Raw genomic sequence first — 22,007 nt, forward strand, 5'->3', positions numbered from 1 at the left:
CCAGATGAGAGGTCTTACCTTGTTCCTCTTTTCCTCAAGCCAGGCATCTATCTCTTTAAAAGCCTTCTTAGTTGAGGAGCACAAAACCATCTTCAGCACATTTCGGAGACGAAGGAGTAGTCGGCGTAAAGAAAAACGGACATGTGGCGAGCAGGAACTTCATTAAAGTCACATACGCTGAAGAGGGAGCTTCTTGCTCCTCTACAGCTTTGTCCTCAGACAAAATAGGGGAAGATACGCATCTTCAGGAGCCTGAGGTGTCGCCGCATCAACCTGAGTCTGCGTCGGAATAACCTCTACAGGAGCTTGTCACGCTGAAGTGTCTCGAGGCACCCGAGGAGACAATGCCACCACTGGCACCAGCGAAGTGTTGTAGGCACTTGCTGGACTGTCGCGGGCACTAATGGAGCCGTGGAGCTTGAACTGGAGGAGGCTTATTCAGTAAAAGCCAAATACTGTCGAGCTTCAACTGAATAGGATCCCCTGCCACAGCAGAGGAAGCAGCAGCAGGAGCCAAGGGAGTTGATGGACATTCCTGCAATGCGCAAGCAGGGAACTAACAGGCTCTTGACTGAAGGGAGCTCGGGCGCCAATGGATGCTTGACTTTGTCTGATGACAAAAACATTGACCGCTCCGTAACCGCAGGTGGAGCATTACACACAACAGATCCAGGAGCTTGAAGAGGGGCCAAAGAGCGACGACGAGCCTTGGGTGCGGGAGGTGCGTCAATTTCCGAAAGGCAGTCAGAAGAAAAATGCTCTGGGCTATCCCAATGACTGCAAGAATGGCATGGTTCTCTAGGCTTCTTAATAGGAACCACTGGAGCTGTATCAGAACACTCTCTTCTACAGCCGAGACTTGCTCCCCAAACAGCACTTGGAGAGGAGTCATCCGAACTCAACAGCATGTGCAAATCCAAGGAGAGACCTTTCCAATGGCTCTCTATTGCAACCTGGGAAGCAACAACAGGTTGAACTGAGGGGGCGACTGCTCAGGGGCAGACCCCACCAACCTCCCTTGGGCTACCAGTTTGACTCCTCCCCTGCACTGGAGAGTATGACAGTGACCTTTGCCAAGGAGAGTCAATGGAAGGAACAGTCACCTCCTCCACTGACACAACATTACCACATTTTACCTTGTCCATTAGAACCTTCACAGATGCACCAAGGTGCTCCATAGTCTGTACTAACAGAGCAAAATGCTTATCAATCTTTTCCTCTGGACTGGTGGTGGGGTTGGGATCGGAAGTGCAGGAGCCTGCAACTGGAGAAGGTGGCATAGCAAGAGAGGTGGGAGCTAAAGAAATAACAGGAATACTCAGATCTGAATTAAATTCAGAAGATCCCTGACTAGCTGATTTTGACTTAGCCCTAAGAAAAGCTTTTCTCTTCTTGTCTGCCTCTAATTTCTTTAAATGAGACCAAATTCTTCCACTTCCTTTCGTCGCAATCAAAGCGTTCACTACATTTAATATCAAGAGAACATAGCTGCCCTCTACAATCAGTACACAGAGTATATCATAAGATCATAAGATTCCTTTGTTAGCCTAGTCTTGCAACCTTTAGCACAATACCTAAAGCTATCAGAGCCTGTGTCCGACATTGTCGACAACACTAATACTTGACGGTCACCCAAGGAGAAAACAAAAAAGCAAAAACTAGTTCTTTATGCAAAATTGACCAAAGAACCTGACACTATCTAAATAATTTACCCATGTAGCTAATGCAAGAGTAGAGTACTTCACCAATTGTGATACAAAACGAAAGTCCAAAAAAAATTTCAGGAATAACTGCAACCGACAACAATAGCCATCGGCCATCAGAAACAAACCGAGCTCTTTGCCGAGTTGTTTCTCTCTCTTGCCCCGAAAGTGGGCAGGTCACTGTTACCTAACCAAAACAAATCGAAAATTACCATGACCCGCGAATTTTGGGATTTTAACTGCCAGCAAGCAAAACTCTTAGCCATGTAATTACTGGGGAAATTATACCATTAAAAATTTCATGTTCATGATAATAATAAATATGTATAGAAGAAAACTTCAGTATACTAGAAATAAGTTATAGAAATCAATAGCTGCTATATTCAAATACTACTAAGCACCAAATAACAATCCTGTACTCCTTACAAAGATTTACCTTTTACTCTGTTTGCATCTGGCCCATACTTGAACATGATGCCCACCACTTTTCCATAATCGCCAAAAAACTTCCTTATTTGAGCTTGAGTACATTCTTGAGGGAGTCCTTTGACAAAGATTGTGGGAACTACTTCTGTAGTCATGATGACTTTATTTCAACAGACAACCTGGAAAAATGAAAAATTTTCAAATACTCAATATGCAGATTAATATCATATTAAAAAATACATTTTTTTGAAGTAATTTATATCTTTCATAAGTGTGTATACAAACAGTCTCTTATGTTGCTGTATACTTCAATGTGAGCTGGAACTAATTATTAACACTAAGTGACATGGTAGTAACTGGTGGTAGGAGGTTTGAGTGGAGGAAGTTTTCTCAACTCCCATCACCTAACACTTTTCCTTTGATATCAGGAACTGAGGGGAGTGGTTGAAGTGGGATTAAGATAAAAGCCTCTCATTTGGATGCCTAAGAAAAATATCCTGAGATCCTTTACATAAGGAATTTTCAGCGTAGGCTGGAATTATGGCCGTTAAATTCTTGAACAGGGTGGTTAGGCAGTAACTACCGTCTGTTAGGCAGAGTAGGCCTGCCTGCCTGGATGTAAACATTCCACTTTGCCTTTCAGCCCAGGTTCAGATTGAGGGGTGGCATGAGGTGGGCATAAATGTAAAGGAACTTGGGTTTGTATAGTTAGGAAAAATGTTATTGTTATAATACAATTAAGTTTGTTCATACTTACCTGGCAGATATATATATAGCTGTATTCTCCGAAGTCCGACAGAATTTCAAAATTCGCGGCACACGCAGTGGGCGGCCAGGTGGTAGTACCCATTCCCGCCGCTGGGAGGCGGATATCAGGAACTATTCCCATTTTCTATTCATATTTTATCAGTGCCACTGTCTCCTGAGGGGAGGTGGGTGGGCACTTTAATTATATATATCTGCCAGGTAAGTATGAACAAACTTAATTGTATTATAACAATAACATTTTGTTCATGAAACTTACCTGACAAGAATATATATATAGCTGAATCCCACTTCGGATGGTGGGAAGAGACAGAATAGGATTTTTGGGAACTAACTTAAGTCGATGATATACATCTTGGTTCCTCACCTGTTAGCATAGCCGACTTCATGATTACTGTCACCAAAGTCTGCTTCTGCGTTACTAGAGTTGCCAGCGAGGTAGAGACCTGTAATGCTGGTGCGCTCTAGATGATCTGTCAACGGGGGCGTGACCACAATGTGACTAGACCATATGACCATACTTCTGAGGGCAACGAAGCTAAAACCACCACCTGACCTAACCTATCAAAGTTAGTTCCATAACTTCTAGGCTAAAGAAAGGAACGCGCCTCAAGCGACCAACCCTTCAAAGTTAAAGTACACCTATCCCTTTTCTATAGGATAGGATTCGTGTTGCTTGCTGCCCCAATAATATATCTACGGATATGTATGGTCCTAGCGACTTACAGATCTCAAATGTGTCCGTCTTCACATCCCGTCGGGAGTGTGAAGCGAACACAGAGTTGCTTCGCTAAAGCGTGGCACTCAGGATGTTACTGAGTGTCATGCTCTGTGAAATGCTTCCGAGGCCGCGCCCTCACCTCTTGAGCATTCATATTAAGAAAAAATGATATTGTCATGTTACAATAAAGTTTTATACATACTTACCTGACAGATATATACTTAGCTATAGACTCCGTCGTCTCCGACAGAATTTCAAATTTCGCGGCACACGCTACCGGTAGGTCAGGTGATCTACCGCCCTGCCCTGGGTGGCAGGACTAGGAACCATTCCCGTTTTCTAATCAGAATTCTTCTCTTCCACCTGTCTCCTGCGGGGAGGCTGGGTGGGCCATTAATCGTATATCATCTGTCAGGTAAGTATGTAATAAAACTTTATTGTAACATGACAATATCATTTTATACATTTCAACTTCCCTGCCAGATATATTATCTTAGCTGATAGCACCCATTGGTGGTGGGAAGGGTAAGAGACAGCTAACTACTGAAATAGACAGGTAAACAACATATGTTGTAGGATTAATTAAAAACCTTGAAAATTCCTACCTTATTAGGCTGAAGACTTCGCGGCTACTGCCTTGGAGTCTGCTTAGCCTCAAGAGCCTCAGCGAGATATTGATCTATGGCTAAGAGTTCTTGTGGGTCTGCCAATGGGGTCTATCCACTTACTCGGCAGAGCCTAAAGGCCTTTGTCATTGGGGTGCTATTCCACTAACATGACAATACACCTTGTTCAAGGAGCACAACACCGATCCGATCACCTGATCCTAACATCCATGTTTAGTTCTAAGATTGCAAGGAGTTATCCCCGAACTCCTTACAAACAAACCAAAAACTCGAAACATAAATTACACTTTCATTACAAAACATACAAAAAAAACAAAATTTTGTACTCCCCTACTAGCCATACATACCCTTGATCCCTACCAGCAATGACACTATGCTCCCGTGCGACATCAGTGAGCTTGCTAATAGAAAACCAAGCACATATCTGACAAGAGGGTTTATGTACGATAAAACACAATATTTAAGGATCAGTCTTTGCTCCAAGACCCAGCACTGTATCTGCTGATACAAATGGACCTAGCGAGAAGCACTTCTCATAGGTCACTCTCACATCCTTCAGATAATGAGATGCAAACACTGAATTGCACCTCCAATATGTAGTCTCAATGATATTTTTTAGAGACATATTCTTTTGGAACGCCAAGGACGTTGCTACTGCTCTCACCTCATGGGTCTTGACCTTTAGAAGACCGAAGGATTCCTCCGAGCAGTTCTTGTGAGCGTCCATAATTACGCTTCTCACAAAGAAAGCCAAGGCGTTCTTGGACATGAGTCTTTTGGGGTTCTTCACCGCACACCAAAGACCTTGTTGACAAGCTCCCATCTGTCCTCTTCTCTCTAAATAATATTTAAGAGCTCTCACTGGACAGAGAGACCTCTCTATCTCTCCTGCTACGAGGTTAGATAGGCCTTTTACCTCAAAACTTCTGGGCCACAGTTTGACGGGTTTTCGTTCTTTGCCAGAAACATTGTCTGGAAAGAACAGATGGCAGCATCTCCTTTGAACCCCACTGTGGAATCTAGAGAGTAAAGACAATTCGCATATAAAAATCAGTCTCTAAATGATATTGTTATGATTACAATAAAGTTTCATACATACCGTTACCTGGCAGATATATACATAGCTATCGACTCCGTCGTCCCCGACAGAAATTCGAATTTCGCGGCACACGCTACAGTAGGTCAGGTGATCTACCTGCCTGCCGCTGGGTGGCAGGACTAGGAACTATTCCCGTTTTCTAATCAGATTCTCTCTTCACCTGTCTCCTGCGGGGAGGCTGGGTGGGTCTTTAATTGTATATATCTGCCAGGTAAGTATGTATGAAACTTTATTGTATCATAACAATATCATTTTCATACATTCAACTTACCTGTCAGATATATACATAGCTGATTGACACCCTTTGGTGGAGGGCAAGAGACAGCTAATTACTGACTAGACAGGTAAACAACATATGTTGTAGGTATTTATAGACCTTAGTGCCTCTGTGTTTCTAGACGAAGGATTGACTTCCTAGCTATTGCATAGGAGTCTGCTTCATCTCAAGAGCCTTAGCGAGATAGTGATCTGTGGCCAAGAGTTCTTGTGGGTCTGTCGATGGGGTCTCTTCCACTACTCGACAGAACCTAACTGGCGTTTGTCAATGGGAGCACATCCGCTTATATGACAACACGCACTTATTTAAGGAGCGCAACACCGATCCCGATCACCTGTTCCTAACATGAGGGTTCGCGGCTAAATTGAAAGAGAGTTATCCCCAAACTCCTTTCAAACCTCCAATAAAAATCATTGAGTTAAAATAAATTCACCTCATTATTAAAGGATCAGTGTCGGCTCCTTATCCCAGCAACGTATCCGCTGATACGTATAAACAAGAGAGAAGAATCTCTCGTAGGTTAACTTGAAGTCCTTTGTGTAATGAGACAGTCAAACACATAGTTGCATCTCTCATATGTTAAAAGCTAATATGTCTTCCTGACATATTGTTACGAAAAGAACAAGGATTTGCAAAAGCTCGCACTTCATGAGCTTTTTAAATTCTCAGCTGTTTGAAGGTATCATCAAGTCACTTATGAAGTGCTTAGAGATCTCCATTGTTTCAAAGAAGACTAGGACTTTCTTTGAACTGGATTCATCTGGATGAAGCCTAACGCCTGGCTTGCGCCTGGCTGGCGCGAGGGAGTATCCTGTTAGAATACTCCTGGCGCCTGACAGTCGTAAAACTCTTCGAATACTCCTGCCGTCTGGAAGGCGCATCCTCGCTCCAAATACTCCTGGCGCCTGTTAGGAGTATTAAGCTCAGAATACTCCTGGCGCCTAGCAGGAGTATCGCGCTTCGAATACTCCTGGCGCCTGGCAGGAGTATCGCGCTTCGAATACTCCTGGCGCTTGGCAGGAGTATCGCGCTTCGAATACTCCTGGCCACCAATGGCAGGAGTATCGCGCTTCGAATACTCCTGGCGCCTGTTAGGAGTATTAAGCTTCCGAATACTCCTGGCGCCTGGGAGGAGTATCGCGATCGGAATACTCCTCGTCCTCTGAATACTCCTGGCGGCCTGGCGAGGAGTATCGCTCTCCGAATACTCCTGGCGCATGGGGAGGAGTATCGTGCTCGGAATACTCCTGGCGCCTGGCAGAAGTATCGCTTTCCTAGGAGGAGCATCGTGATCGGAATACTCCTGGCGCCTGTTAGGAGTACGTAATCACGTTCCGAATACTCCTGGCGCCTGGGAGGGTATCGTGCTCATCGGAATACTCCTGGTATCCGGTGGGCTATCGGCATACTTCCGTATCCGGCCATCGGTACTAATCGGTGCTTGGCAGGAGATCGCGTTCCGAATACTCCTGGCGCCTGTTAGGAGTATTAAGCTCAGAATACTCCTGGCGCTTGGTAGGCACTCGCGCTTCGAATACTCCTGGCGCCTGGTAGGAGTAAAAAGTCTAGAATACTCCTGGCTCCTGGGAGGAGTATCGAGGTCAGAGTACTCAAGGCGCCTGGCAGGAGTATCTCTTCCCGAATACTCCTGACCTATGGGAAGGCGCATCTAGTTCCGAATACTCCTGTGGCTTGGTAGGAGTATCGCTGATGGAATGGCCTTTCGAATGGCAAGTATATTGCGCTTAGCGGGCGCTATACTCCTATCAGGAGTTCTCTCTTCTCCAGTTGGCTCTTGTTGCTTGGATGAAGATCTTGGCCTAGAACGATCTACAGTAAAGTCAGGCTCTTTGCGCCTACTTGGCGCCTGGCTCCTAGTTGGCGCCAGACGCTTGGCAGGAGTTACTTCCTTTCCCACCCACGTCTCGCCTGCCTAACGCATCGCTCCCCCCAGAGATGGCCGCTTGTGCGACAACTCCCCTGTAGGGTTCGTCGCGCCCGACAGGAGATCGGTATTTGGATCTCTTAATCAGAAGTCTGTCATCCTTTTACGAGTAGGATCTTTTAGAAAGTACTCCTACCAAAGACGCTAATTGCTCCTGCACATTCATCACATTTAGTCCGCTCCATCCAGTAGACAATAGGAAAATCTCAAAAGTCCAAGAGACAAGTCTTCCTCCGAGGAGGATCCTTATTGCATACTTCCGTTGCTAACGAGTTCTCCTCCTACATGTTGATGAGTTTTCTCGTTGCAGAAGCTTCCCTATCCTTGCCCGAAGGAAGGGAAGGAGCTTGGAATTTAAAGAGATTCTGAGCTGAAATGGTTGATTTCTAGCTCTGAATGTATCTCTCTGAACCTTTTGGGAAGTAGTTTGAGCCCTTCTCGCGTTCCAAAGACTCTGTCAGTAAACGTTTAAACCTTTTCTTCTTCTGTAGATGACCATGTCACTACATTACCCGGACAACGAAACCTCTATCTAAAAGCGTTGATCCAGGAATAAAAGGCTTTAGTTCTCTTGCCAAACATACTATCTGGCCAGAACCATTGCCGAGTCGTCATAGAATTTGATTCCAGATCTAAAGCCCAAAATTTCACTTGTCCTTTGATCGTTTAGGACCAAGAGAAAACATTTGATTAGGAGCAGTTCCATCTTGTCGGAACACGGAATCTGAGGCCCAAATTAGGATCCCATTCTAAGTATAAGATCTCTTACTCTTATCGTATAGAGGTATTGTATAAGATCCCGAAGATCTTAATTCTCTACTATCTCTAATATTCTTTGTCTAGACAGAATATATCTTTTCACTGTGTTCATTGATAGCATAAATTACCAAGGTGATTCTTCCCTCTGAAAGGGAAGAAAACCATTATGTGGTTCACAGAGGTATCGGAAGAGGACAGTTTCCCCTTTCTATCTAGCACGATCTGCAGCAAACTCTATGTCTTTAACATATTTAAAGGAATTATCAAGCTTCCCTTGAAAAATTCCTCTCATTCATATTTACTTCTGGTCAGTCTGCCCGCAGACAGACTCAGAGTGAATAGGTTTTTCAGGTCAATATTTATAATAGATTCCGATCAAATCTCTTAGAAAACCTTCCGACACATGCTGAAAGAAGAACGTGACTTCTGTGAATCCAACCTTTTATTGCCAAAATGATGCATTCATCTTCTTCCTTAGACGCCCATTTATTTTAATATGTGTTAAGAATATATACAACTAGGGGAAAAAAAAAAAAAAAAAAAAAAAAAGACTAAAGTTTATTCCCCTATTTAATTTTAAAGATGGCGTATCTTGCTACCTCTCTTGTTTCGAGGAAAAAGGAAGCAATCTATACGAAGGTCGTTCATCTTCTGCCTTGCGAAGATATCTGTGAATATTTTCCGCAGGGTCTGACAACTCTTTCCAATGAACGTTAAATCGTGCTCTGCCGAATTAAAATTCTTTATAATCCTATCACATTGTGGTAAACAGCATTCATCTAGGAAACTCTTGTAAGGATAGTAGGAACGCTGTAATTAACCACGGTGTGTGCATAAGGCTTAAGCGTATCGTTATCTTAAGGTGAATTTCCTACTACATTCTTTCCTCGCCGAGGCAGAGAGATATCCTTAGCAAAACGAATACGATGTTATTCATGTTTGCCTAAAAAATCCCCTCAATTCGTGGTTAAGTCCCTGATTGTATGGGGAATATACGGTGAAGCATTCGATCCTTTAGGAGAGAAAGATGTAACCAACCGTTCACGACCGAGAACCGGATGGTACTAGATTGGCTCACAATTACAGCCGTGTCGTTCACTGCCTGGCTGCATTCATTCTGAGTTGCCAGTTACTCCCTTCAATGAATGGATATAATAAAATTATTCTCGAGTCTAAGAAAGCTCTCAATAATGCAAATTTTAGGCAAACAACCTTTGTTAAAATACCGAGGCTGAATAGGTATTGTCGTAACAAACCTTTTAAGCGAAGTCTTTACTAGGAAAATCCTGTAAGGATATAGACAATTCCGTAGCGAACCAGAAAGGCAACTATGATATGCGTATATGACTTGTCATTCAGTAGTCATATACAGCAAGCCTTCTACGACACTCTTTCCTTTCCGACATGCAGAGAAAGAATAGAAATCTTACTCTCTTCGTTCATTTCGTCAATAATCCCGAATGAGTATTAGTCGAAAGATATTGCAAATGACGACCGAGGATCGAAGAGAATCTCTCCAGCTTTTATTATCTGGAGATAAGTCCGTATTTACGCCTTTCTTATTGGAAGAGCTTCTAATCAATGAATGAGAGCTCGTACGAATCTTGTTCAACTTCCAAACGATTGCCCCTCTTTCTGTAAATGGTTGGTTGCAATCTTTTTTAGAAGGAGGATGATTTTAATATCCTCTTACTAATACTGAACTAATTCTCACAATTCTGCTCTATCTTCCATTCCTCAATTTGGGGCAAGATTGAGCAACCGAAAGGAGCGCGCTTCCTTTCGAAAGGTGAAGGGCTATTCGCAGTACCGATTCTAACCTGACAAGGGCTACGGCAGCCTGTGCTACATCTTGAGTCCCTGCCTGGAAAAAACCGAACTTGCTCTTGCCTTTATTGCATTAAGACGATCCTGACAAGGGCAACGGTCGCCTGCGCGACAACTCCCGTCCATATCAGGAGAAGCCTCGAATGTCTTTCACCCTTCGCCTGGAGGACTCTCGGCGGTTTGTCAGGTCTTCTTGTTGTAGGAGAAAAGTGTCTGGCGCTAAGCAGGAGTATCTGCCTAGAATACTCCTGGCGCCTGGTAGGAGTATCACGTTCCGAATACTCCTGGCGCCTGGAGGAGTATCGTGCTCGCGGAATACTCCTGGTGCTTGGCAGGAGTATCGCGTTCCGAATACTCCTGGCGCCTGGGAGGAGTATCGTGATCAGAATACTCCTGGATCCTAGAAGACGTATCGCCCTTGGAAAGTTTTCTTGTTGGAAAGTTCCGAGCATCTGAAAGGCGATCCTCGCCTGGAAAGTTCTGTACGTCTGGAAGGTTATTCGAATCTGGAATCTTCCGCCTTCTGGAAGATCCTGTGTGCGGAAGGTTCCGATCTCTTGTACATTTGTTCTTGCTTAGAATCGACAATACTTCCATTTTCGACATAGCCCTCCCTTTCTTCTGAATGAGAAGGGACTTCCATTTCCGATAAAGATCCTGGTTCATAGTCTTTCAGGCGCTTTGCGCCCATATTCAGGCCCTTCAGGTGCTTTTGCGCCTCGTTTCAGGCGCTTTGCGCCTTGTTTCAGACGCTTTAGGCGCATTGAGCCTCGTTACCGGAGCTTCATGCCCAAGGAGCTAGAAGCTTAAAAGTATATATATGTGTACTCACTAACGAGATCCATATAATTCATTCGATCAACAAATATTCTTTAATATCTAATTGTTCTTCTCAGAATAGATATATTTTCTATACTTCTCCTTTCTCCGTCTCTTCTGAGGTTCCGATAGCCAGACGAGATTATCTTGCGTCTTCATTTAATCTACGCCGTTGAATGTTTACTCCTTATTCGTCAAGACGATAATAAAAAGGGGAACACATTGAATTAGGATGCCTTTCAATGGCTATCCCTGGCAGTCTGGACGTTCTACAGAACCTGCCGATGGGACGCCTGAACGGTGGGGGTTCTCCATAACCTCCGTACGGCTTTCGACATTCCTTCTCCTCCGGGCAGGGAGAGCTTGGAAGAGGTCTAGGCCTGGGAGCGAGACAGAGCCGATCAGACGCACCCTCTATTGCAATGGGGAACACTATAATCACTTCTTACCTTATAATAGCTCGTATCTTGAGCTACATTCCTTTATCTTCAAATTGCAAATGAATTTGTAGTTTCTGTGAAGTAAGAAGGTGATGAGGAAACAACACTACTAGTACTGTTAATATTCTAACTGCTTGTCAGAACAAGGGCTATTAAAGCTTCTAAAGAAAGCATATCTAGTTCTATGTTTTCTGACTTCCTCCAATAGGAAGTTACCTTATTTTCCTCAATCAAATTCTAACATTTATTACACTTTATCAATGAATAAATATTTATATTTCCCTTTCTTGCAAACTATGTAATTGTCTACCGAAAACTTCGGTAGTTACACATACTCTATTCTTCGAAAACTTCGAAGTTAATTCATTAAAAGTTATTAAAAAGTTATTAAAAAGTTATTAAAAAACGTATGCCAAACCACCGATCCAGTACTTCCCTGTAAAAGTCGGCCAGAAGATCGATGGCGATGAAACACGAAAATCAAATCAGGAGGAAAGCAAACATATGTTTACCTTCCCAGCGACAGAGAGAATCTGATTAGAAAACGGGAATAGTTCCTAGTCCTGCCACCAGCGGCAGGCAGGTAGATCACCTGACCTACCTGTAGCGGTGTGCCGCGAAATTCGAATTTCTGTCGGGGACGACGGAGTCGATAGCTATGTATATATCTGACAGGTAAGTTGAATGTATGAAAATAATATTTAAGAGCTCTCATGGACAGAGAGACCTCTCTATCTCTCTGCCTACGAGGTTAGATAGGCCTTTTACCTCAAAACTTCTGGGCCACGGTTTGGGGGGGGGGGGGGGACGGGTTTTCGTTCTTTGCCAGAAACATTGTCTGGAAAGAACAGATGGCAGCATCTCCTTTGAACCCCACTGTGGAATCTAGAGCGTGCAATTCGCTCGTCCTCTTGGCTGTAGCGAGAGACACCAGGAATAAGCATTCCTAGTGACGTCGCGGAAGGAAGCAGATGTAAAGGCTCGAATTTATCCGATGAAAGGAATTTCAGTACCACGTCTAGATTCAAACTAGGTGTTCTAGGAGTAGCTGCCTTTGAAGTTTCAAAGGATCTAATTAGATCGTGTAGATCTTTGTTGCTTGCAATATCTAACCCTCGATTCCTAAATACTGAAGACAGCATGCTCTGTATCCTTTTATTGTTGAGACAGAAAGGTGTGATTCCTCTCTCAGAAAGAGGAGGAAATCGGCAATATTCACTATAGAGGTACTGGAGGAGGACAGCTTCTGACTCTTACACACTCCTAATCGAAGCTCTGCGGGCTCTAGCGATAGAGCCCGCCAGCCTGCGAGAAAAGCCCCTCGCTCTGACAAGTCTTTCGATAGTCGAAAGGCAGTCAGAGCGAGACCTGGGAGGTTGTGATGAAACCTCTCGAAAGTGGGGTTGTCTGAGTAGATCTGGTCTGTTGGAAGAGATCTGGGGAAGTCCACTATCCACTCCAGTACCTCTGTGAACCATTCCTGGGCTGGCCAAAACAAAAATGGGGCTATTAGCGTCAACTTCGTGTTCTTCGAAGCTACGAACTTCCTGAGCACTTCCCCCAGGATCTTGAACGGGGGAAAGGCGTATGCGTCCACACCCGACCAATCCAGGAGAAACGCGTCTATTGCGAAGGCTCTCGGATCTTCCACTAGAGAGCAAAAGATCTCTAATTCTTTTGGAGAGGAACGTCGAAACAGGTCTATGTGAGGTCTCCCCCACAGGGACCAAAGACTTCGACACACTTCTTCGTGTAGAGTCCATTCTGTGGGAAGGACCTGATTCCTCATGCTCAGTCTGTCCGCTCTCACATTCTTGATGCCTTGAACAAATCTTGTGAGGAGAGTTATGCCTCTTTCTTCTGTCCAGGTTAACAGGTGTCTTGTTAACTGAAAGAGGGAGAAGAGTGCGTGCCTCCTTGCTTGCGTATGTAAGCCAGAGCCGTGGTGTTGTCCGAGTTTATCTGTATCACCTCGCCTCTGACTATCTCTTCGAAGAACTTTAAGGCTAGGTGTATGGCCACTAGTTCCTTGCAATTGATGTGCCAGGACACCTGTTCCTTTGTCCAGGTGCCTGACACCTCCCTTGCTCCTAACGTCGCTCCCCATCCCGACTCCGAAGCGTCGGCATATAACACTTGGTCTGGGTTCTGCAGGGCAAGCGATACGCCTTCGTTCTTTTGAAGAGGGAGGATCCACCACTTCAAATGATCCTTTACCTCTTGTGGAAGCGGGAAGATGTCCGAGAGTTGTCCCGTCTTCCAACTCCACACCTCTTTCAGGAAAAACTGAAGAGGGCGAAGGTTGAAGCCTCCCCAGAGAGAAGAACTTTTCTAGTGAGGACAGGGTCCCCTAAGAGGCTCAGATAATCCCTCGCTGAACTGTTCTTTTTCTCTAAGAAGCTCGAGATTTTCGACAAACCTCAAGTGATTCTTTCTCGCGAAGGAAATACTCGAAAACCCCGAGAATCCATCTGAATCCCCAGATAGACCAAGCTCTGGCTGGGGATCAGCTGCGACTTCTCGAGGTTCACGAGTAATCCCAGCGATTCTATCATGTTCCTTGTTACTGATAAGTCCTCCAAGCACTGAATCTCCGACTTGGCCCATGATCAGCCAGTCGTCCAAGTAGAGGGAGATGTTTCCATCCCTCTAGGTGAAGCCATCTTGCCACATTCGCCATCAGGTTGGTGAATACTTGCGGAGCTGTAGACAGACCGAAGCACAGAGCCCTGAATTGAAAGATCTTGTCTCCTATTACAAAACGAAGATATTTCTTTGACAAATGGTGAATGGGAACGTGGAAATATGCGTCTTGCAAGTCCAGAGAGACCATCCAATCTCCTGGACGAAGAGCCAACATGACTCCTGCCTCTTGCCTCCTGGCTCTTGCCTCCTGGCTCCTGCCTCCTGCCTGGATGCCTCCACACTCCTGGCTCTTGGCTCCTGCCTCCTGGTTGACTCCTCACTCCTGGCTCTTGGCTCCTGCCTCCTGGGTGACTCCTGCCTCCTGGGTGACTCCTCACTCCTGGCCGGTGCCAGACGTCTGATAGGTTCATCCAGGTTCGTACCGGAAACCTCACCTCGAGTAGGAGTATCGATCCTGGCGGCAGATACCTCCATACGTCTGGAGGATCTTTTGATCGGAAGGGAAGAGTCTTTCCTTCTAGGAGGCTCCTTTGACAGAACTCCTACAAAAGACGAAATCTGCTCTTGCATCGCCATCATGAATCTCTTCGTAACCTCCTCTTTATCCTCTTCGGGAGGAGGGGAAGGAGGAGGGGAGGAGTCCATAGCCTCCACCTCCTGCCTCCTTCTCACTCTGGTTGAAAGAATGGTGGCTCTTCTTGCCTTCTTCACTCCCGAGGTAGACTCCTCAGGGAAGTTTTCTGGGCTCGAATCAATAGTCGGAGCCTTCCAACTCCTCTTGAGTGGCCGAGATCGATCTTGAATCTCTCCAATCACGTCTCGGAGATGAAGATCCCGACGACGAAAAAACATCACGCAGGACGCTTTACAATAGCGATCCTTGGCAGTTCTGGGGTGTCACAGAAACCGCCGAAGGGACACCTGATCGGTGGGGATTCTCCACAACCTCCTTTCGGTTTTCGACATTCCTCTCCTCTGGGCATGTGAGCTTGGAAGAGGTCTAGACCTAGGAGCGTTGCTGAGACCGACCAGATGCCCCCTCCACTACACTGGGGGACACTCAATATCACTGTCCACTGAATAATCACTAGCCTTACCTTGTATGGCAGCCATTTTGTTTTCCATCAACTTGAAGGCTGCTTTTAGATCCCCAAGTTCTTTTGCTGAATCTACAGGTTCTGCAATAGGAGAAGGGGCTGCAATGGAAGGAGAAGTAGCAATACTTACCCTTGGGGAAGATCCCAAGCTAGGAATTAGTTCAGATCTAGAACTACTTAAACTTCTATAAGAAGCCTTCCTCACTCTTTCTCTCTCTAACTTTTTTAAATAATTAGTTAGATTCTTCCATTCGTTCTCACTCAAGTTCTCACATTCCTTACAAGTATTAGTAAAAGAACATTCATACTCCCTGCAACCCTTGCATACCGTGTGAGGGTCTACGAAGCTTTCGGCAACCTACCCTTACAGCCTACATTCACACAACGTCTCACAACCATTCCAGAGTCAGACATTATTAAAGAAAATTCCAAAATCAAGTCCACAAAACAGTCCACAAAAGCGTATGCCAATCCAACAATCCAGATACGTCACAAAACGTCGGTCAAGAAGATCAATTGCCGGTTGAAAAAAGAAAAAACCAATCGAGAGGGAAACCCAACAACAATGTTGATGGGCCCGGGCGACAGAAGAATTCTGATTAGAAAACGGGAATGGTTCCTAGTCCTGCCACCCAGGGCAGGGCGGTAGATCACTGACCTACCGGTAGCGTTGTGCCGCGAAATTTGAAATTCTGTCGGAGACGACGGAGTCTATAGCTAAGTATATACTCTGGCAGGGAAGGGAAGTTGAATGTATAAAAATCTCAAAATCTTTATGGCAAACATAATGAATGAGACCTCTTCTTAAAAGAAACTCCTTGACTATAATGCCAGGGTGTTCTTGGACATGAACCAGTCTGGTCTTTTACGGAACACCGCAGATTGTCCGTTGACCTCGACTTTCTATAGTTTTTATCAAGATAAAACTTGAGAGACCCGACAGGGCACAGGACTCTCTAATGCCTTGCCCAATAATTGTGCCATACCCTTGGTCTCCAAGCCTTCGGGTCAAGGGTTAGACAGGTTTTCGTTCTTATCAAGAACGGAAGGCTTAGAGGACAGCCCGCATTATGTCATTTAAAGCTAAAACCTGTGATGATGGCTAAAAGCTCACTAACCCTCTTTGCCGTGGCTAGAGCGGTTAGAATGTTAGCCTTCTGTCACGTGGTATTAAGTTCGCAGAAAGGATAGGTTCGAAATGCTTTTGGCATCAGAAACTCAGACTACGTCTAAGTTCCAATGCCAGAAACCTGCGATCCAGAGAATTTCAAGATCTCCCCAGACCTCAAAGATCGTGAAGCTTTGTTGTTTGACAGAACCGAATCTCTGAGCCTAGAGGCTGTCAACAACATATTTGCATATTCTACAATAGTTAGGACTTCTAGCTATCTCATACTTCATACGAAAGAATAGAACCCTAAAGAAATTCACAGAGGCTCGAGGTGGAGGAAACAGTCATTTCCCTTCACTATCTCCCAGAAACGGCCCCCCCCCGCCCCCCCCGATTGAACACTGAAAATAGGCAGCACTGCTTTGCCTTGGCCAAGAGACTGCCATTAATCTTGAAGATCTTATCGCCTTCTCGTTAGTCTGAACGCCTTCAGACTCAGAGAGGAGAGATATTAGATACTTCACTAAGTGACGATGTTAGATTACACCGATTCTCTCGGGCAAGGGTCTTTGGACAATTCTTTTGAATTACCGACCTCTGAATCCAACCTCTTAGAGGCCAACATGTGGCGACTAAAGCTAATCCTCTAGGATCATGAATAAGGGAACAACTTAAGAGGAAGCTCCTTCGTCTTCAATATTACGAAAAACTTAACGAAAGGACGCCCTCAGTCTCTCCTCAACTTTCGACATACTTCTAAGTGAGGATTACTCAGACGTCAGTAGTTGTTGCCTTCGCTCGAGAAGACCCGCACGGACGTGCACTAGTTTAACGAACCTCTTGAGGATCGTTACGTTCCGTGCCCAAGCCCATAACCAACTCTCTCTTCTTGAGCTATGAGAGAGCTGAGAAAATTATCCGAGATGATTTGGGCACTCGATCCAAACTCACCCTTCGAGGAACTGGAGAGCCAGACCAATTTGGCTTCCAATTCTTTCAGACAATGTGCCAGAACATCTGTTCCTCTGTTCGGATGTCTGGCACCCTTTCGCTATCACCGAGGTGATCCTCAAGCCGTTGAGAGAAAATTAGAATTATTACTAGATCTTTGATGTTATTCCAATTTCTTCGTGAGGAAAAAATTGTAGAGGTCTGAATTGCTGTTTATTCAGGGAAAACAAGCTTCTCCAGCGAGGAAATGGTCCCCAGCAAAACTCATCCATTCCCTCACTCAGCCTGCTTCCTTCCCTAAATAAGGCTGCGCTTTGCATAAGCAGGAGAGCATTATTATAGTGCTATGCCGCGGTAGATTCGTACAGAATTCTGTTACCGTGCGGTAAACCCGCATCCCGAACAAGTATAAGAGATATCTTGTTGAAATTTTCTAAGTAAACGGAAGGCATGTTCATTCATGATTACTAGAAACGTTTCTCAACCAGAGGCTAAAATCCATGATTGTAGGGCAGAGAGACGGCTTATTCAGCCATTCCCGCAAGGAGAGAGACGTAACCCACCGCGCATGTCACCGAGCTAGCCGTACTGCGTAGATCACAGTAACAGCAGCCTTGTTCATCGTCTCGCACTATCTGCCTGAGTTGCCAGCTACTCCTTTTACGAAGGGATAGGTATGAAATTATCGAGCCAAAGGAAACTCTCAAGCAGGCATATTTAAACGAAACAAAATTCGCTAAATACAGAAGCTGAGTTGGGTGTTGTCGTAAACAATACCTGAAGAGTTTGTTCTTACTCCGAAAACTCTTGGAAGGTTGAAGGGTTCAGTGTCAATTAAATACATTAGAACAACAGTTCTTTCGGCTTCTATCCGCAGAGGTAAATACGATATGCGTATATGACTTGACCCATGCGTTAGCAAAATGACGCAAAGATCTAAACTACGTAAGTATTGTAGTAATTTTGAACATCGAATTCTCTACTACATCTTTCTCGACGAGGAAGAGAGAAAGAAAGGAAACGACTGTCCACGTTCTAATGAATGAGACTTTTTAAAAAGAACTCCTTGACTCTTTGCCAAGACTCTTTGCCAAGAAAAGGGAGTAATATTCGAATAGAGATCATCAAGAGAGACCGAGGATCGAAAAGGACCGTTCAATGTTCTTATGATATTGGACATAAGACTTCCTGGATCTAGTCTACAAGTCTTTTTCTTACTCCCCGGATGAGCCTCTGAAAATGAATGAGAGCTCTTCCGAAATTTGTTAATGAGTTTATCCGCTTAAACGATAAAAACGTTAAAATCTATGTCAATGAGAACTACCCCATTTATGAGGGTGGGGTTCCCCCACTTAAATGACAAAACGTTTAGTATCTTGACAATGGGGAAAACGTCCTTACTTGACAAAACTATTAGCACTTTGCTAATAGGGGAAAACCCTTTAACATGACCGAAAGTCACCCAGGAATCCGAGTATATAATCTTCCCGATTCTCAGAGAAATCGAAGAAGAGGAAAGAGGGATCGAAGAAAAAATTCGGGTATGTCTCTCCGCTAACTCCGAATCCTTTTTTAAAAATTTCTGTAAAGGAATGTCCTGTGGAGAGTCCTGAAAAAACCTCCTCTTGACGAGCGTTTAGAAAGCGTCACGCGTCCTAAGAAACGTCCTGAACAGCAAATAAGACGCCTTCTACAAGTCTTTTCTCTGGCAGGTCAATGCTAAGCTTTTCCAACCCGAAGCGTCCTGGCGGAATGTCAAACAAAAGCGTCCTCAATAAGAGTCCTGCCGAGCGTACCTCAAAAAAGCTTCCTGCTTAGCCGTCCCTGGAAAGCGTCCTGGCGAATCAAGCCACCAAAGTCTTCTGAAACGACGTCCAGGAGAAGGAAACCGTTGACGCCCTGAGAATGAAGGCCGCCAAGAAGGGTCCTGGCCGAGCGTCCTCAAAAGCGTCCTGCTTAGCGTCCTGGAAAGCGTCCTGCTGAGCAGAGAACACCAAGTCTTCTGAACGACGTTTCAGAGAGGAACTCGTTGAGCGCCCTGATGCATGCAAGGCCCGCCAAGAGGCGTCCTGGCGAGCGACCTTGCCAACATCTCAATGTTATGGACGAACCGCGTTTTGCGTATGACGTTGAATATTTTCAAAGGGACGTTCCTCATGCGAGTCTCCATGGAGAGCCGCACGCTGCTCCTGAAGTGTGTGAACACTAAAGGAATACGTATGGCTTTCGTCTTCAAGACGGGCCTTAAAGACCTTCATACCTTCTTACAAAGACAGTGGCCGCCTGTGCGACAACTTGCGTCTTAGTAATGCAAAAGAACATCTCCAGAAACGCACTCAGCAAAGGAACGCCGAGCGTCCGAAAGACATCCTCGCAAGGTGCTTGCCGAGCGTCCTGGAGAATGTCTCTACTTATAGGACGTCGAGCACCTCCAAAGGCTTCCTCACGTCTAAATTGCCTTCTTGATGCCGAACCAGAGACATAAGTTGTTTGACTGTGCAAAGCAGCTTGCGGACGTCAAACATATCAGCTTGCTTTTTCGAAGTAAAGCGAACGTTACATAACGTATACGGAGCGCCATGAGGAGAGGAGGACGAATACTGAGTTGCTCCTCCAAAAGATGGAATCTAGAATGTTCCTTGATTTTTACCAATTCTTTTGGAAATGCCCTAGCGAGGATGAAACAGCTCTAACTTCATGAGCGTTCACTCGCAGGAGGCTCAAACACTCTTCTGGCAAGATGAATGAGCCTCCTTAATAATGTATAAATATGTATAAATGAGCGTTCACTCGCAGGAGCTCAAATCACTTCTTCTGGAAAGATGAATTGAGCCTCCTTAATATGGCCCTAGGAAAAGAGCCAGTGCATTCTTCGAAAAGGGTAATCTTTCATCCTCTCGTGACGAGAGAGAGGACGTGAAGCGTCCTCTTCTCTAAAGCTTCTTTAGGGGGCGCGAGTCCTTCCGAGAGCTCCAACCCCTGTGTGGGGAGGACGCCTCGGAGGACGAGAAGCAATCCTTCAAAGATTTCGTGCACGTGCTCGATCTTCGGCAGCCTGGGAAGCGACAACAGGGAACCTGCCGAAAGGAAGCCAGATCAGCATGAAAAACCCGTAACCCTCCTTCGGCTTTTGACATGCCCTCTCCCTGGTTTTCTGGGAGTCCGACAGAGGTCTAGGCCTAGAGGCGTTATGGGGCCGATCTGACGTTCCCTCCTAACGAGAGAGAGGACGTGAAGCGTCCTCTTCTCTAAAGCTTCTTAGAGGGCGCGAGTCCTTCCGAGAGCTCCAACCCTTGCGCGGGGGGGGGGGGGGGGGGGGGGAGGGACGCCTCCGGAGGACGAGAAGCAATCCTTCAAGATTCGTGCACGTGCACGATCTTTAGCAGCCTGGGAAGCGTCAACAGGTTCTGCCGAAGGGACGCCAGATCGGTGGGGAGCCCCCGTTAACCCCTTGCGGCTTCGACAATGCCCTCTCCCTGAGTCCTGGGAGTCCGACAGAGGTCCAGGCCTAGAGGCCATTATGGGGCCGATCTGACGCCCCCTCCACAACACAAGGGCACTACACTTCACAACACTGATTGGAGAGCGAGCACTTTAGTCTAAGATTACTTGATGTAATCCTCTAGCAGACACTTCTTCTAGGCCCGTAAGCCATACCACAAGGTTAGGCAAAATAAAATCTAACAGGAGGTTAGAAAGGTTCATATTTCTAACTTCTTGTTTACTGTGGAGGAAAACTCCTGATTCTAACACGCTCTGAAATGCGTACATGAATCTACTTCTTCCGTAATCAGTCACACATTACACTAATTACATTGAACTTATGCAAAGAAAACATGTAAACGCCATATATACTAAGCGAGTGTCTACCGAACGTTCCGGTAGCTTCACCTTACCCCATGCAGACAACAAAGTCTGAAACTAGGCTAACTAGCTTCAGACATCAAATGCAATGAAAAAATTTACGATAGCGTATGCCTAGCCACAAATCCAAGTCAATAATCGAAAGAATAATTAGGATACTTAAGCGGCTAATGAAGTTTCAAAATCCTAGGGGAGCCGGGGACGGTCTGTAAACAGTTGTTTTACGACCGGCGACAGAAAAAATATGAATAGAAAATGGGAATAGTTCCTGATATCCGCCTCCCAGCGGCGGGAATGGGTACTACCACCTGGCCGCCCACTGCGTGTGCCGCGAATTTTGAAATTCTGTCGGACTTCGGAGAATACAGCTATAGCTATATATATCTGTCAGGTAAGTTTCATGAACAAAATACAATTTACTTTCAAAAATTGTGATTTGTTCCTACACGATATACAGGTGGGAGGAATGTGGGTGAGGCTCTAGAACTGACTGGAGTTCTGCTCACCTGGGCTATTCCTCCTGGTCGTAAGAGCGGGGAGTGCCCTGCCTCTGACAACTTGATTGGAGTATAGGAGATGCATGATCAAAGAGTCAGACTTCTAGGCCTTTTCGAAATGAGTGAGGAATCATAACTCATTCAAAAATGGGCTGGGAAGAATATTTTAGAGTCAGAGGCATTAATGCAATTCTGGGAAGGGTTTGCATTATTGCCAGTCTCCTTCCTCCCCTTGCTAGAGGAAGGAGCGTGATTGCTTCTATGATTCTGATAAAATAGAAAGGAAGCTCGATGTGTAAGCTTACCGCATCAATCGCCTACCAGCCAGTGTAAGTTCGAGTCCTATCCTCAACCTGAAGGAAGAGGAGTAGAAGGACAAGTAGGGTAAGGTGGAGAGGCTAATCACTCTCGCATCCTTCTTACCTCTAGAACCG

At 45.3% G+C, this 22,007-nt stretch overlaps 1 protein-coding gene across 1 annotated transcript in view; it reads right to left on the reverse strand.

The window, feature by feature from the left end:
• LOC135209288 (FK506-binding protein 5-like) overlaps positions 1–22,007 on the reverse strand; it is a 259,760-nt gene that overhangs the window by 219,847 nt on the left and 17,906 nt on the right. Inside the window, exon 2 of the mRNA XM_064241996.1 lies at positions 2,140–2,308. Coding sequence (XP_064098066.1) covers positions 2,140–2,284 — 145 coding nt within the window. The 5' untranslated portion in view covers positions 2,285–2,308. The remainder of the gene's footprint in view (positions 1–2,139; positions 2,309–22,007) is intronic.

Source organism: Macrobrachium nipponense, chromosome 37 (assembly GCF_015104395.2).
Source record: "Macrobrachium nipponense isolate FS-2020 chromosome 37, ASM1510439v2, whole genome shotgun sequence".
Lineage (NCBI taxonomy): Eukaryota > Metazoa > Arthropoda > Malacostraca > Decapoda > Palaemonidae > Macrobrachium > Macrobrachium nipponense.